Genomic DNA, 16,761 nt, shown 5'->3' with positions numbered 1-16,761 from the left:
GTGTTTCTCTCCCTCTCCTTCTCCCTCCCTTCCCCTCTCTCTAAAAATAAATAAATAAAATCTTTTTTTTAAATGAAAGAAGAGCCCTGACCAGTGTGGCTTGGTGGGTTGAGCATAGTCCCGCATCATTGCAGGTTCAATTCCCGGTCAGGGCATGTGCCTGAGTTGCGGGTTCGGTCCCCAATCAGGGCACGTGGATAAGGCAACCAATCAATGTCCCTCTTGTACATCGATGTTTCTCTCCCTCTCTTTCTCTCTCGCTAAAAATAAATAAATAAAATAGTTTTTAAAAAAATTATCCATTCAAAAAAAAAGTTTTCCAAAGCTAACGCTCCCTACCCTTCTCCTCCAGAGCACGCTGGCCTCGGATCTGTCGTGTGTCTGCTTGTTTGTCCCCCGCCCGCGCTCCCACCAGGGTGTGGGCTCCGTGCGAGCAGACATCTGTTTCCCGACCGTGTCCCCAGGCCCGAGTGTGCCCGACACTCAGTGGGCCCGGCGCTTCTTGAATAAGTGAACACACAGACACATTTCCTCCACCCCGTCCCCACACCAGTGGTTCGGTAGCTGCACTTACCTGGTCACTTCCGCTGCTCACCACCCCACTGCAGGGTATAAGCCCATGGGAGCGTGACAGTGTGCCAGCTGACAGGGAAGGATGGGGCAGGGTGACAGGGCAGCTGCTCTCTACAGGCCGCCATGCTGCCTTGGATGGCAAGGAGCTCAGAGCCTATCCAGTGACCAGAACCCCACTTTTTCTCCCCAGAACACCACCAATCACTGGGGCTGTGGTCCTGATACCCTTAAAACGAGAGCCACGAGCACCTCCCTCTGCACCCCTAAACAATACTGTAGCGGGGCCACGTGCTCTGCTCACCCCAGGTCAGTGACAGAAAAGGCAGAAGTGGAACTTCTGTCTGACCGTATGTCCCCAGCCGGTGGGAGGAACCGAGTCCAAGGTTCTGCTATTGTTAGTTGTGAGTACTGTGAATGTCCTTGAAAATGTCACAGCCCGTCCACTCCCGCCCTAGTCCCTACCCGCCCCACCTCACCCCCCCCACCCCCCACACAGTGACACAAAGACGCTGCATTTTGAAAAGGAACGGAACAGCAACAAGCCTGGCAGGGATCTGAGATCACTGCAGCCTCGAACTTGACATCCGTGGCCGAGCCGGAGCAGCCCTCGGATGCACCGTGACTCAGCATCTCATGGGGCCTGAGCCACCCAATGAGGTCACGGTCTCGTTCCCTTCGTGGCATTAGCTAAATCTGGAGCTCGAATAAACGAGCTGCCTTAAAAGCACGACGCTGGTGACTGACACGTTTCGGTGCTGACGCCGATAGGTGTGACTCAGCGGTGAGGACGGGGGGGGGGGGGGGGGGGGTGGCGGCGGCGAGGCCGAGCCGCGGAAGCCCCCCAGGGCTGTTCTGAAATACCTCGTTCACCTACAGAATGAGCCGCTCACAGTGCTGACCACAGGTGACACTCGGAAGGGGACAATGTCTTGTAAACAAGTAAAAATGGGAACTGGGTGACCGGTTTTGAGTGAGTTAAAAGAAATAACTTAGAACTAGGGACGGAATTTCCCCAGCTACCCTCAGCGAGGGGATCAGAAGCCCAAGGAAAACCACATGAGGGGGTTTCCCACTGCAAAAAAAAAAAAAGAAAGAAAAGGAAGAAAATTGAGTAAAACAGAAAGAGATGAGAAAAGTCCAGCTCCTGTGGACTCCTCGTGGCAGAGACAGAGAGACAGAGAGAGACAGAGAGAAACCGTGTGGAGGTCCCTGGGAGGGGGCACGGTGGATGGGGCTGGAGGACCGGGCGGCGGAAGGGAGGGCGGTCATTCTGACAAGCAGGGAGCCCCTGAGAGGGGAGACCAGGAAAAAGGACACGGGCCAGCCCGCACGGGATGTGGAGGAAACTGGGGAATCCCGCGGTGGGCGGGGGGCAGCCGGGCAGGGGCGGGGAGCCAGGGACTGAAATGGACAAAGACAAGGGGTGTGGGCACAGCCCACAGGCAAACGGGCACAAAGCAAACCGGCTAATCCTTCGTTTCAGCTCCTGTCTTCTCGGTACTCTCTCTGCCTTAACTCTTTAACCCCCAGACAAGCCAGTGACGTGAAGACTAGCGAATCCTGCTTTACAGGTGAGGCATCGGCCTCGGAAAAGCAACTCGCCCGAAGTCACATGGTTAACGCACAGATGAGCCGGGGTAGCAGCCCCCACCTTCTAGGTCCGCTGCAACCGGACGCCGCCGCTGACGGGCGTCTCACATGGTGAGAAGGAAAGGAGGAGACTGAATCGTTGAGGCCTCCACGGCAGCCCCGGCCAGACCTCACGGGGCCCAGAATTTCCCCCGAGAAACCTGCAGCCCATGGAAGTTCAGTCCACACTGAAATCCCCCTGAAAGAGCACAGCAGACTCGTCCTTCAAAGGCCCAGGCTGAAGCTGGTGGCTCTCCAGTGAGGGCACAGTGCTCCCCAGGCTGCAGGAACCAGGGGGACGGCCCCGGAAGAGCAGCACTCCGGGCAGGGTTCATGGGGAAGGAAAGGAAGAGGAGAAAGGGGCATCATCACTTCACGTCGATTGCTCCCCAGGGTTCCCAGGGCACATGGGCGGGCTCCTCAGCCTGGCACCTGAGGCCCTCCATGACTAGGCCTTAAGGAATGCCAAGGAAGAGAGATCGCCTTGTCCCGAGACGCTGGTCTTGACCACCCACCAGGTTGGGTTCCGAAGGATCGGAACCTCCTATTTTTTGTGTGTCCATAAGTCTCCCGTGGGCTGAAGGCAGGCACGATGGCTCATTCTTTTGTAACACTCCCCCCTCCCCTACCCCAGTCCAGGGGGCTGGATGTCACAACTCGTGGGAGGGACACATCATTTTCGGATGTGAATTGATGGGCACCAACACGGGGCACTATGCGCCCCGTCAGGCTGCCTCACACCATCTACACCTCCGGTGTTAGCTCGCTTTTCCAAGGATTTTATTTATTTTTGGAGAGAGGGGAAAGGAGGGAGAAAGGGAAGCAGAGAAATATGGATCGGTCACTTCTCGTACACCCCCAAGCAGGGGTCTGGCCTGCAACCCAGGCCTATACTCTGACTGGGGCTTGAACCCGTGACCTTTTGGTTCACAGGCTAGGACTCAACCCACGGAGCAACACCAGCTAGAGCTTAGCTAACTTTAAAGTTCTCAAGTTAGAGACTTAATCACATGGTCCGGATCCAACAGGTAGACTTCGGTTTGCATATAGAGGCTGCAAACCAATTGTGAGCAGATGTGAAACAACTGTGGAGATGTGAACATGGACTAGGAATTCACTGGTGTCAACACGTAAGAAATGCTCCGATCTGTAATCTCTTTATGAGTTTATTTGAGCCAAACTGACAATTGCTGGAAAGCAAAATCTCAACAGATTGAGAATATGCTCTCAGAAACAGCAGTTTTACTGCTTATTTTACACATTACAATAAAAGGAGGAGTAAGGGGGTTGCATGCAATTCGTTGGTGGTAGATTAGGGAGGCCAGAGAGCAGAGCCAGGAAATCTCCGGGACTGGATACAAAGTGAAATAAATAGAGACATCCTTCTGTTACATAGGGGGATACAGGGTGGTCAGGTTACAATTAACACCACCACAGCCCCCGGATTTGTGGTCTCTGCTGTGCTTTGGTAGTTGTACTTTAACGGGGTCCAGAAAAAAAGTAATTACTTTCATATTCTAAAGGTATGTTACCAAGTATGTTATTGTAGATGCAAAAAGGCAACAGACAGGCTCGGTTAAGATAAAGATTGACCCTTGTTTGGGAAAAATACCGGCCTAGGACGTGACTACCCGCCATGAACTGCTTTTGGTTAAAAAGTTTTTATTTCAGACCATCCCATGCAGTTACTTTGGGTCTCTTGAGTTTGTAAGGCCAGCCACCAGGCCTCCCCCTGGCTTGTCAGGTTTAGTGTGTCGCCCCTTTTCTCCATAAAGACATTCATTCCATGACGTGTGATGAATTACACCTTACAAAGTCATCTGTTCGATCCGGGCTTCCCGACTTCTGGCGGGCGCGGACGAGGACCCTCTGCGCCTGCCAGGAACTGGGCCCCACGGCAGGAGGCGAGCCTGCATGTGGTGCGCTTGAGTCATCCCGAAACCATGCCCTCACCCCGGCCGCTGAGAAGCTGTCTTCCAGGAAACCAGTGCCGGTGCAGTTGTATGAGATGATGCACTGAGGCTGCTTTCCCTTAGCACCAGCAGCTAAGTCATGCCGGGGGTCGGGGAAACAAAATCAGTGGCATGTGACTGTCGTGCTCTTGGGCGTAACCGACTCCTTCTGGCGACCGTTTGGAAATGCCCTGGTAGGAAACACGCGCGACAGACGGGTGGTGGTTTTCCACCCAAGTCCGCCGGAACCAGACCCCAGGGGGGACCGGGGCCCGGGGCGGTGAGGACGACCCGCGAGCCGGGGCGGCTCCGCCAGCACCTCCAGCGGGAGCCGACTTCCCGGGAGCTGGAGCGCTCCACTCTCGGGGTCCGCGCCCGCCGGGCCGCGAGCACGCCCCCCCGCTACGTCACCAGCCCCGCCCCTCCCCTCCCAGCGGCCGCCTCCAACGCCTGGGGACGGCCCCGCGCAGTGACGCCACGGCGCGACGTGCGCCGGGTCAAAGTGTAGCCCCGCCCCCGCTTCCCCCTCGCTGTCTCCTCGGCCTGCGCCGCCGCCGCCGCCGACGCCGCTCCGTCAGCTCCGCCGCCTTCCTGCCCGAGCGCTGCCCGGCCGGCCGCCATGGCGAACGTGGTCGACACGAAGCTGTACGACATCCTGGGCGTCCCGCCCGGCGCCAGCGAGAACGAGCTGAAGAAGGTACCGGGAGCCGGCCGGCCGGCCGGGCGGGGTGTGAGGGCGCGGGCCTGCGCGGCCGGGACGGCCAGGCCGCCCTCCGCGGCGGCCCGCGAGCCGGCGCCGGGGCCCGGCCCGGGGGGGCGGCGGCGGCGAGACCCGCCGGCTCGGGGCCGCGCGCTCCGGCCTCCCCTGACCTTGGGCCGTCGGCCCCGCCCGCCGCCCGCAGCGGCAGCAAACACGACCCACCGCTGCGCACACGAGACGGAACGCTTCCTTCCTCCCGCCCCCGGCGGGCGCCGGGGTCACCAGCCTGGAAAAACTGGTTGGACCGAGGCGCCCGGCCCCGAGAGGGACGTCCACGCCGCGGACGCCGGCGCCGCGTCGGGCGGGGTCGCGGCCGCCCGCCGGGCACGCCGGGCCTGCCGGGGCCGCGGGGCAGGGGGGGTGTTTCCCGGGAGCCGGGCGCTCGCCCTTCCTCCCTTCGGCGGCGACCGGGCGGCGTGCGGCCAGTGTTTGGGCGCCTTGTCTGGGCAGGTAACCCAGAGGTTATGCGCCCGCTTCCGGAAGAAGCATGGGTCCCAGCCAAACACCTGAGTGTCCGCCGACTAAAAATAAGTGGAGGGCCTCACTGCCGCGCGGGGTCGAGCTGCGAGGCTGACAGCGGAGGATTTCGCAGCCCCGGAGGCAGGCGGTGACGCCCCAGGGCATCTTCCCGGGGCCCGGAGCCGCCGCACGGCGAGCGGAGGAAACGAGGCTGCCCCTTAGGCGGCGGGACGGGGACAGTTGAGCGGAGAAGGGACTTCCTGTTGCCTCGCCGGAAATGCCGGCCTGTTATATAATTCCTGGGTCTGTGAGCGGAGCCGGGGCGCAGTGCAGCTGGGCGCCTCGGCTCCGCTCCCCTCGCCGAGACCCCAGCTCAGCCCCCGCGTGGAAGCAAAACCTGGCCTGCGAGCCCCTCTTGGCTGGCGCTCTCCTGGCGGTGCCCCCAGAGGAGCCGTGGGGAGCAGGGATTCTTCTTCCCTCGGCTTCATGTTCCGTTGTAGCGCCTTGCGGTCTGGAGAGCTCCACCAGCGTTTCTCCTAAGAGTTGGCCGGAGTCGCCTTGACCCGGTTACTGGCCATCAAAGACGTTTGGCCATAGTGAAAACACGGAGCTTTTCCGTGTTTGGTTTTTCTCTGCGGTGGTGTTTCATTGTCTGCATCTGGCTTCGTTGTAACCCATTTCCAAATGTGAAGGCTGTGTGCTCCATTGTATTAAACTAGCGCATGAACAGTATTAAGGTGGCAAATCCCAGTGAATGAGAGGTTTTGGAAGGTTATGGTTTTAGAGCATTGCTTCTCAGAAGAGTGATTGTTAAGTTAGTACTCACAAACTTGTAAACCAGTCTTTGTATATAACCTTTTTTTTATTATTCTTTATTGAAGGCATACAGAAAGTTAGCCAAGGAATACCATCCTGATAAGAATCCAAATGCTGGTGACAAGGTAAGTTATTTGAGACTTTTTACCCTCGAGCTTTCAGTTTTCAACCTGAGTTGCCCTCCTCGATAAAAGGGATGTTGTGAGAAAACCCCGTTTGTGCCCATGAGCCAAGTTTCTCCTCTGAGAGCGTGTGGCCTTGTAACAGGAATACAGCACTCTGACGGTGCGCAGTGGGGACCGAACGGAAGACAACTGTGACTTCCAGAATTGAGGGCATTCTGCATTCCTGCAGCCTTCCCCACTCTCCTACTTGGAAATCCAACCGTTTGCTTTGTTTACTTTTCGTAGTTCAAAGAGATTAGTTTTGCGTACGAAGTGCTGTCGAACCCCGAGAAGCGCGAGCTGTATGACCGCTATGGCGAGCAGGGGCTCCGGGAAGGGAGCGGCGGCGGCGGCGGCATGGACGACATCTTCTCGCACATCTTCGGGGGCGGGCTGTTCGGCTTCATGGGCAACCAGAGCAGGAGTCGGAACGGCCGGAGGAGAGGCGAAGACATGATGCACCCTCTCAAGTAAGCGTCGTGTTCCTCCTGCAGGACACTTAGGCACTTGCACTCACGCAGTGGCGCTCAGTACAAGAGGGAGGGGACCGGAAACATGTTGTCCTTCGTCGGAAAAGAGTAGCTTCCGTTCGCCCCGCTGTCCTCCCGGGGTGCCTGGCTGCAGAGGGGCTGGCTGGGCGGCGCGCTTTGCCACGCGTCTGAGAGGAAAGGAGGGTCGGATTTCCTGCCGGGCAGGGAGGCGGTTTTGTTACTGTGCGTCTGATGAGGCCTGCTCTATGCTTTACGTGTTCAGTTGTGGAGACTCTCCTTTGAAGCATTTAAATCTCCCAGGTCTTTTTTGGTTTACAAACTCAGAAACTGAGCGACTGGCCGGCTGGTTTGTTTGGGTGTCACGGTTCCTCCTCACTTGTCCTCGGTGACAACGCTCCTAAATTGGCTTCCCGGGAGCCCGCTGGCTTCGAGCCCAACATCAACCTGCCAACACACGGGCGGTGTCTGACCTTGGTCTTGGCCTGGGAGCCCGTGCGCCCGCTGCAACGTGGAAGTGGCTTTTATACTCGGTGCGGTCTGCGCGGGCTTGTGTCCTGTTGACTTTAGAGTAGGAGTCGTTTCACAAGCAAATGCCAGAGACTGAGTTCCAAGTGTTTAAAGTATTTCATGTCGTCTCTTCATTCGAGGGGACCAGAGGAAGGGAAGCATGTCTCTTACGTTGTTGGAGTCTCGTTCTCAACTGTGTCTGCACTTTAGGAGCATTCACCCCCAGACAGGAATCAGCGTGGGGCAGCGTCCCGTCCCGAGAGCAGTCGTGCGGCGCGGGTTAGCTTTCACATCCCTCCGGGACGAGGAGGCGGCCGAGCAGGGACTGGGGCCGAGGGTGTGGGCTGCGCCCGGCGGTGCCCCCTGTGCTGCTCTCGCTGCACGCAGTTGCCCTCCTGCCGCTGTACCGTCGGCCAGCACTTCTTCCGGGTGGCTTTCTGGCCTTCTGGTCCATGGTGGATACACTCGCTCGCCTTCCCTGCGGGGTGTCGCCGGTGTTCTCCGTGACCGGCAGTGCTGCTGCGTCTTCGTGCTGCTCTGGCTTTCCTCGGCAGCGGCTCCCGGGAGGCCTGGGGTTCGGAGGCAGGTGCACGCGCTGTGTCTTCACAGAAGGCTGTGCCCGTCCAGTTCACTGCGGGGGCGCCCGCTTCCCCGGACCGTCACCCTCAGTTTCCTCTCTTGCTCATGTTTCGTTTCTTCGCTTTTGTAAATTGATCTTTGAGAGGGAGGGGGGAGAGAGAAACATTGATTTGTCATGCCGCTCATCTGTACGTTCATTGGTTGCTTCGTGTATGTGCCTTGTCTGGGGATTGAACCTGTAACCTTGATGTGCCCAGATGATGCTCGAAGCAGCTGAGCTGCCCGGCCAGGGCTCCTACCACGTTTGTTGAAGTAAAGGTTTTTTGGCCTCTTAGGTAGTGGTTTTGCATGCTGATTGTAATGTAATACGTGGGCGGGGGGGCACTACCTATTTTCTGTCAGTGATTTGGCTAAACATTCCCATAAGGTAAAAGGCCCGTGCGGCGCGGTGCCCGAGTCCGAGGCTGAGCTGTGGGTGAGGGGTGTTCCTCGGAAGTGGAGGTCGTGGTGGTCTGCACTTGTTTCATCCCTGCGCGGCCTCGAGCGTACAGAGGTTAGCTTAGGATGGCAATCTTGAGGAAGTTTGAATACCGCAAGGTAACATACGTGCTTTGCAGAACACTTCCAACTGTCCTGTTTCCCTATTTTAAAGTAAGTCTGCAGTACTGAGGAAGATTTTAAAACAGTGAGGGGGGGTGACCGAAGGAAATGCGAGGCGGGCGGGTTCGAGACTCGGTGTCTCCAGGTCTCGGGAGGGTGCTCGGGAACGAAGGCCCTGGAGGGCACGTGGGGCAGACGAGTGAAGGCAGGTCGGGTGAAGGCAGGTCGGGTCTCGTCGGCTGTCTGTTGTTAACACTTTTGACTTGGGTCTTTTCTGGGTCGTAGACCTCTTTGAAAGTTTGGTAGAAGTTGTTTAAATTCACAGTTTTGCTCGTAACTCCTGGGTTCTTCAGCGCGTTCACACTTGTCGTAGGCTCTGCTGAAAACCTGCCCTCCTCCTCCTCTCTCTCACACCGCGGGTAAAGCCGCTTTTTGTGCACTTGACACGTGCACTCTGAGTGCCCCCAGAAGTCGTGACGCTGTAGCCTTTCTGAACGGTCCCAGGAGGCAGCAGGCCTTGGGATGGAGTGTGGACCCTGGTGCTAGGCTGCCCGTGGGCTGTTGGACGAGTTACTTAACCTCTCTGCCTGTTTTGGCCCGTAAAATGGGGGGACCGCCTTCAGAGGTCAGACCAGGCGAAGGGCTCCGCCTGCGGCTGGAAGGCTGCGCAGTTATCAGCTGTATCGGAATGTGCTGCTCGGCCAGCTGCTGGCCCGGCCCCGTGGGCTCCGGGCCTGCACACCGGCTGCCCTGTCCAGAGCCGGGAAGCCTTCCGCCCGTCGGAGCCGCGAAGTGAGGCCACGGTCGGCTGGCTTCTTGTGCTTGTTTGAGAGGTGGCAGGGACTTCGCTGTCCCCGCTGTCATTTTGTCTTGGATACGAGAACGTGGCCAAATCTGATGGCATCCAATCCTTTTCTCCCCAGGGTGTCTTTAGAAGACCTGTATAACGGCAAGACAACCAAACTACAGCTCAGCAAAAATGTCCTCTGCAGTGCGTGCAACGGGTAAGTGTGCGCTCTGGTTTAGGGAATGAACCCCGTCTCTTCTCTCTGTGGCGCCCCCAGTCTGTACCAGGTAAAGCTGTTCGTGACTGAAAACTCAGTCCCCAAGACAGGGCCCTCCGGTGCCTCTGGAAGCCAGAGCCGTGGGCAGTCACCGGGGTTGGAGGTGGCCGTGCGGAGCACAGCACCCCCCGGCACCGCCTGCCGGGGGGCCTGGGCGACAGTCTGACCGACCCTTCTGCTTGCTGCAGCCAAGGCGGGAAGCCGGGGGCCGTGCAGAAGTGCAGCGCCTGCCGGGGCCGAGGCGTCCGCATCATGATCCGGCAGCTGGCGCCGGGCATGGTGCAGCAGGTGCAGTCCGTGTGCTCCGACTGCAACGGTGAAGGTAGGTGCCCGCGGGCGGCGCGGGGGTGCGGGAACCGGAGCGGCCGGCTGGCTCTGGGTCACCTTACTGGAGGAAAGCCACAGAGCGTTCTGGAAGGGAAGGGGGAGGCAGTTCTGTTAACGCAGGGGCCCGGCGAACACAGCTGAGCAGCCAGTTTGCCCTGTGTTTGGCGAAGGGCCCCGCGCTCCGACAGCAGCGCTGGGCAGGTGCTTGGCCCCTTCCGGTTCAAAGGGGGGTGCGCGGTAAGGAGGCAGCAGCAGTGTTCGTGACTGCCCGATGGGAGGGGGTTTTGCCGTGAGCCCCAGTTAGCTTGTGAGGCTGCACATCGGGGTCAAACCTCTGCTCACGAAAGTGAGTGTTTCCGGCTCGTGCTCGGCTTCGAAGCCGTGCTCCCCTCAGCCCTTGGCACCCTTCAGGGGGACTCTGGGGACTTGCTGGGCATACTGTCCCTCAGGTGGACCCCACTTGCACAGACAGGGCATGCGCGCTGTGGCCCGACGCCCCTCGAGCACTGCTGGCCAAAAGGGTTTTCCTGCTGTGGTGGAAGGGAGCGTGCTGTATACGTAGCATCCAGAACGATGGCCGTTAGCCTCCCTCGGCTACTGGGTACTTGAGATGTGGCTGGTAGACAGGGGTGGCGAGATTTTCCTTTAACTGACTCCAGTCTGAGGTGGCCACCCTCCTGGGCAGCGCGGCGTTAGAGCACCCCTTCCCAGAGTGCTCTGGAGTGGGCGGTCACTTGGAGACGCCGCACACCGCCTCCCCGCCGGAGGCGCTTGGTGCACTTGACCTCAGCACGGTTGCTGACGTTCTGTTATGAAGAGGCCCAGGCCGGCCAGGTCGGCCGCGTCTGCGGAGCGGAGGCGTGCAGAAGGCACTGGGCGGAGCCAGGGTGCTAGAAGCAGACGCGGACTCACTGATGTGTGCGTCCTCCACGCGCTCCAGTGCGCCAGCCGTCAGCCACTGGAGATGGGCCCCGCTCTCCCAGTGTGCTGCGCATACCTTCCGTTTGACTTGACTAGACGCTAATCAGAGGGTTCGGAAGAGGAGGGAGGAGGAAAGAAGCGTGTACGCGGTCCTCGTGTGGGGTGGGGTGCTCGCCTGCAGCCGCGGCCTGCCTGGCTCTGGGCACCCTCGGGGACAGGGGCCCTGCAAGGGGCGGGGGGCGGGGCGTCCATGACTGCACGGCTGAGCGGTGCTCACTGTGCGGTAGATAAACCCAGCGCCCGCTGGGCAGGGCGCATTTGCGCCGTAAAGGGCCTTTAGCTTTTTATTTGGGTTCTCCGTCCATTGTTAAACTCGCATGGATCTAAGACTGAAAACAAGAAGTGAAGAAACATTTGTACAAGCCCAGCATCTGACCCTCTGTCTTGTTTCCATAACACTTAGGCTTTTTTAACGATTTTATTTATTTTATTTATTTATTTATTTATTTATTTATTTTTAGAGAGGGGGGAAGGAAGGAGGAGAGAGAGAAAAACATTGATGTGCAAGAGTTACATTGATTGGTTGCCTTTTGCACGCCCCCAGCTGGGGACCTGGCTCACAACCCAGGCGTGCGCCCCGATGGGAGTCCAATTGGTGACCCTTAGGTGCAGAGGCTGGCCCTCGAGCCACCGAACCACACCAGCCAGAGCTTTAGGCTCTGTTTGAACTTTAGAGTCAGGAGCAAAGAACAGGTTTTAGGATGCATTGTGCTGTGAAATGTAAGACACTTGGGTAGCTCCGTTCCTCAGGTCGCCAGCACGAGGATGTCAGTTTTTGTTGGGAAGGTGGCAGTGAAAGGAGCTTTCAGGAGATGTATTCAGTGGGTAGAGGTGTTGCCGGGGCCTGTCTTGCCGAAGAGTGCCGCGGAGCAGCACGGCCGGAGTCCGAATGGCGTCTCTTTGCAGGGGAGGTGATCAACGAGAAGGACCGCTGTAAAAAGTGCGAAGGGAAGAAGGTGATTAAAGAGGTCAAGATCCTCGAGGTGCACGTGGACAAGGGCATGAAGCACGGCCAGCGGATCACGTTCACCGGGGAGGCAGACCAGGCTCCCGGCGTGGAGCCGGGGGACATCGTCCTGCTGCTGCAAGAGAAAGAGCACGAGGTGGGTTCCTCTGGGTTGGTCGTGCTCAGAGACGTGCGCTGCGCACCAGGTACGCCTTAGAGCTGGGCGCAGTCCGGGGAGCAACACCGGGCGCGGGGCGCAGGGCGGCGCTGCCAAGTGGTGCGGCAGGTGCGCGAGAAGCCCCGCGAGGGGATTGGTCCGGCGTTGGCCGTGGACTAGCTCTGAGCCCTCACGTAACCTTGTCATCTTGCTCCCCGGTCGTCTTGCTCGTGCGATCAGGGACACTGGGCCAGGCAATCTGGGGCGCTTGTCTCCGAGGCGGAGTGCCTTTGAAGGGTGGTGCGCAGCCGCGGCTCCAGCCCTCGGCGGTGCTCCGGTGACCTGTGTTACATGCGGGGCATCCGGGAGAGCTCTGCTGCTGCTTTCCGTTCCTGTGTGGTGGCTCTGGGGCGGGGCGGCCGGAGTGAGAGGCGGAGACAGAACGGCCAACCTGTTGCCGCCCCGCTCACTGGTGCCTGTGCTCTGGCCGGGTAGCGGACCCACCTCCGAGGTGCACCGGGACGCTCTGTGACGGAGCCACCGCCAGAGCCGGCGGTGTTCGTTCTAAACGTCTGACGGAGAGTGTGCCGGACCCGCTCCGTCTGGGCACACGCCCCAGGTCTGGCGGGGGTCCGGTGCACGCTGCCCTGCGGGCCTCCATCCTGGGAAGTGCGGCGAGCTGTTCGTGAGGCAGCGCTCCGGGGGCCGCCCAGCCCGGGACGGGAGGGCCCGCAGATCGGGCTCTGCCCCGTCCTGGGCCTCAGTGACAGGCCCCTCTGAGAGTCTGTGTGCACAGGTCGGCTGCCTCTCTGGCTTACATGGAAGTTCCCCCCATTTGAGTGTGACTTCCACACATAGTTTCTTTCTTCTTTTCTTTTTTAAAAAAGATTTTATTTATTTTTAGAGAGGGGAAGGGAGGGAGGAAGAGGGAAACATCCATGTGTGGTTGCCTCTTGTGCGCCCCCTACTGGGGACCTGGCCCACAACTCAGGCCCATGCCCTGACTGGGAATCGAACAGGCGACCCCTTGGTTCACTGGCCGGCGCTCAATCCATGAGCCGCACCAGCCAGGGCTGCTTTTCTTTCTTGGGGCCGTGGGGAGGCGCTTGGAAGTCAGTCACTAAAAGTTGTTGGCAACAGTGGCGTTGCCTGGGGTTTCCAGCAGCCAGTGGTTGTCCCTGGGTCTCCAGCGTGGACGGTGGTGGGAGAGGTGAGCCTGCAAGTCCCCCAGTGAGAGAGGTCACGGTTGTTCCTTCTTGGCCCGATGATGGCCAGTGAGGCGAGTCTGAGCCCGAGGTGAGATCATACTGCTGGAAGTAATTCTGACTAGTTTGAACTGGTTTACGAAAAATCTGGTCGTTACTTTGGGCACGCCCCCCAACACTTGTGCTGAAGAAACTTCAAGGCCCTGGCATCAGGGCGGGTGTTGTACCAGAAACAGCGCCGGTGTTCTGATGGAGCAGCCTTCCGTCTGGGAGCGCTGTGTGTCCCGGGTGTCTGCCTCTCAGTGCACGCGCTCCTGTGTGTGTGTGTGTGTGTGTGTGTGTGTGTGTGTGTGTTGGCGATCTGGCTGCCACGCTGCGCTCGTGCAGCGGCGGCATCTGGTGGAGTCCGTGCTCTGCTTGGCTCTGCTCGTCCGGTTTTCAGGAGTTAGAGCTTCCGAGTGCTGACCGTGTGGCGCTTGGCAGTCCGTCCTCGTTGACCTTGTCTCGTGTGACTTCCGAAGTTGTTCTTGCGTCTCCATTCTCTGACTGCTAGCATCAGGTTGGCTGGCCTGACCACCCTCCCCCAAACCAAACAAACTCGGACACCGTGTTTCTGGGGGACTCCTGCTCGGGTGGCTTTCCTGTGCTAGGGCCCTGACCAAAGGGGGGCGGGGGGAGGGGGCAGGCCGAGGCGGCGGTCTGAGGCCCGCTGTGCTGCCCGGCTACCTCGGGGTGGTTTGGGGACGAGGACATGGGTCAGGCTGCTCCTCTCTCCAGACACACCGGCCGGCGTCTCTCAGGAAACTGGTGTTGAAGAGAATCTAGGGGCCTTTCACTGCGGCTAACTTGATTTCATCTTACAATTCAAAAGTTAAGCATGTGGATATTTGTAAATTTTAATAAGCAGAAATTACAAGTTTAGGGTGTGTGAAACTGGATGTGTTTTTCCCCTACATGTTGAGAATTCAGAAACTTTTCTTTTCTGGAACGTTCTTGATTCTTACTGAATAACCTTTGCATAGCTTAGTCCACGGGCCTGTTCCGTGTGTTCCGTGTGACTCCCGTTTCTCCAGGCCAGTGCTGGACCCTAGGAGAGACGGACCCTGTCGGTGCCCGCGTGAAGCATGGGTGTCGGCTCCGTCCCTGGCCAGGCATCGCCGGTGGAGCTTCCTGTCGGGCTGGGCCCTGCCCGACCCTGTGAGGAGGCCGTCTGGGGAGCACGGTGCACCTTGTTGCTTGGGGGCGGGGCCAGGCAGTGGGCCGGCAGAAGGTCGCTGTGTGGTTGCGGAGCCTCAGCTGTGACCTCGGTGCAGGCCAGGGTTTTCCCTGGCGGAGCACGCCCAGCCCTGGTCTCCGGCACCTCTCTTGAGAAAACCTGGTTTCCCCGCCTCCACAGCGGGGATTCCGCATGGAGGAGTCGGTTTGTGGCGGATGTAAAGTTGGGGTTCCGAAGTTGACTCGGGGAACAGAGCGCCGCAGAGCGTGGCCCCCCGGACGTTCAGTGCGTCCCGTGCGCCTCGTCGGTAGGTGTTCCAGAGAGACGGGAGCGACCTGCACATGACGTACAAGATCGGGCTCGTCGAAGCCCTCTGCGGGTTCCAGTTCGCCTTCAAGCACCTCGACGGCCGTCAGATCGTGGTGAAGTACCCCCCCGGCAAAGTCATCGAGCCAGGTGGGCCTCGCCGCGGGTGGGGTCGGCTGGGGTCGGGCCCGAGCAGACGTGACTGGGCGCCTGTCTCCTCGGACGGCGTGCTCAGTGCGCTCCTCCCCGCCCCCCGCAGGGTGTGTGCGCGTGGTCCGCGGCGAGGGGATGCCGCAGTACCGGAACCCCTTCGAGAAGGGAGACCTTTACATCAAGTTCGACGTGCAGTTCCCGGAGAACAACTGGATCAACCCGGACAAGCTTTCTGTGAGCGTGCCCTGCGTCTCAGCCGCGTGTGCCCGGCTTAGCGGTCACGTCTCTTGTCGCCTTCCCTCTGGGCATGTGTGCATGGTGCTGAGATTGAGTCAGTGTGTGAGACTCTGCCTTCCGAGTGGAGAGGGGCTGCCGGGGCCGGTCACGGCGTGATGTCGACAGACGGGGTGCGGTGCTGGTGGGAGGGCCAGTCCGACCCCCGCTCCGTGTCCGCCGGTCCTTCCGGCGGGGAGGCCTGTCTGCTGTGAGGTCGCCCGGTGCCGCGTGGACGGGTTTGGTGTTCTGAGCAGGAGAAGGCTGCACGCGCGCCGTCTGTGGGTTTGGCCTGCGGCAAGAGCGCAGGGACTGGCTTTAACCTCCAGGAGGCGTGTGCGGGGGTCGTGTCAGAGGGAGGCTGACGACGCCGCTCCCGGCTAACGGCCTGTTTGTTCTGCTGCAGGAGCTGGAAGACCTCCTGCCCTCGAGGCCAGAAGTCCCGAACGTCATCGGCGACACGGAGGAGGTGGAGCTGCAGGATCTGGACAGCACGCGGGGCTCGGGCGGCGGACAGAGGCGCGAAGCCTACAACGACAGCTCCGACGAGGAGGGCAGCAGCCACCACGGACCCGGGGTGCAGTGCGCCCACCAGTGAGCCCGTGCGCGGCGCGGGCGGCCCTCCTCCCTCGTCTGCCTGGTGGTCGGCGACCGGCCGGAGTGTCTGGGCGGTCCACATGAACTGATGGACGTTTCTTGGTCTCCGTGTAACTTTTAAAATGGGTAGAGTATCTACAGAGTGTATAATTTAAACTAACCACCCAGCTCCCATCTTCACCCGGGCCCTCCTGCAGCAGGACAGAGCACTTGAGGAGAAGCGAGACTTTCACACGTGGGTTCTGCGTTTCGGTCCTGCCGTCTGTGCTTGATTTTCATCAGTTTCGTGTAGATTTTTTGTTTCGTATTTTAAGTTCAGTCCCACATTGTAAAGTTTGTGTACAATTTGTCATGGAAGCTTTGCGTTTGGCTGCATCTGCATAATAAGCTGCTACAAATAGAATAAAGGATTTCACCGCCTGTATCTGTCGTTTGGGTGCATGGCGGCGGGCTGCGCACACACGGGTCGGCGCGGACTGAGGACGGGGGATTCCGGTAGCCGTGGTTGTCAGGTCTGGGGGCTTTTTCCCTTTTTTCCTTTTTTTTTTTTTATCTTGTGAAAAGTTTTCAAAACTCAACAATAAAGAGCAGTTGGTGTAAATCATTTTTGTGTCACGTTTTTAGGAGGAAGAACATACTTTGAACTAAAATGTATCCTTGGTTCTTACGCGGCCCCTGGAAACCTTGGCCCAAGGGCTGTGCCTCAGGCACGTGCCCGTTCTGCGGCTTTAAGAGGCAGATGGGTGCAAGTGGGACGTGTTGGTAGGAACAGGCTGCGTGGGCTTCCACTGACACCTGTCAGGTCAAGGATGCCCGAGCGCCGGGTTGTCAGTCACGGCGCCGGGCCTCTGTGTCTCCCCTGCGCCGCCCTCTACAATCGGAGTCACAGTGAGCGGCTCCAGGGCCGTGTCTGCGCAGAACCTGCCGGCGTGCTCTGTGCTCGTCACACGTCGAGGGGGAGGCTCCCTGCCCCCAGGGATGTCGGAGACCCAGCAGCTTTGCCCAC

General features: G+C 59.2%; 1 protein-coding gene across 1 annotated transcript; it reads left to right on the top strand.

The window, feature by feature from the left end:
• The first annotated feature begins 4,619 nt into the window (after window positions 1-4,619).
• On the top strand, window positions 4,620-16,180 carry DNAJA2 (DnaJ heat shock protein family (Hsp40) member A2). Its single transcript, XM_028501794.2, has 9 exons — window positions 4,620-4,851; window positions 6,255-6,314; window positions 6,600-6,823; window positions 9,454-9,534; window positions 9,783-9,916; window positions 11,809-12,005; window positions 14,738-14,882; window positions 14,992-15,119; window positions 15,565-16,180. Exons 1-9 carry the CDS (start codon window positions 4,774-4,776, stop codon window positions 15,754-15,756), a joined length of 1,239 nt encoding a protein of 412 aa, XP_028357595.1. The 5' UTR covers window positions 4,620-4,773; the 3' UTR covers window positions 15,757-16,180.
• Window positions 16,181-16,761: the final 581 nt, after the last annotated feature.

The sequence above is a fragment of the Phyllostomus discolor genome, chromosome 12 (assembly GCF_004126475.2).
Source record: "Phyllostomus discolor isolate MPI-MPIP mPhyDis1 chromosome 12, mPhyDis1.pri.v3, whole genome shotgun sequence".
NCBI lineage: Eukaryota > Metazoa > Chordata > Mammalia > Chiroptera > Phyllostomidae > Phyllostomus > Phyllostomus discolor.
The sequence above is the reverse complement of the archived record's forward strand: the minus strand, read 5'-3'. Positions and strand labels throughout refer to the sequence as shown.

What these genes read in the sequence shown, in the direction of transcription:
- DNAJA2 (XM_028501794.2), top strand. Translation starts at nt 4,774, where the DNA reads ATGGCGAACGTGGTCGACACGAAGCTGTACGACATCCTGGGCGTCCCG. An exon ending in GCGAGAACGAGCTGAAGAAG is followed by an intron (nt 4,852 to 6,254) that starts GTACCGGGAGCC and finishes TCTTTATTGAAG; the next exon opens with GCATACAGAAAGTTAGCCAA. An exon ending in TCAACCCGGACAAGCTTTCT is followed by an intron (nt 15,120 to 15,564) that starts GTGAGCGTGCCC and finishes GTTCTGCTGCAG; the next exon opens with GAGCTGGAAGACCTCCTGCC.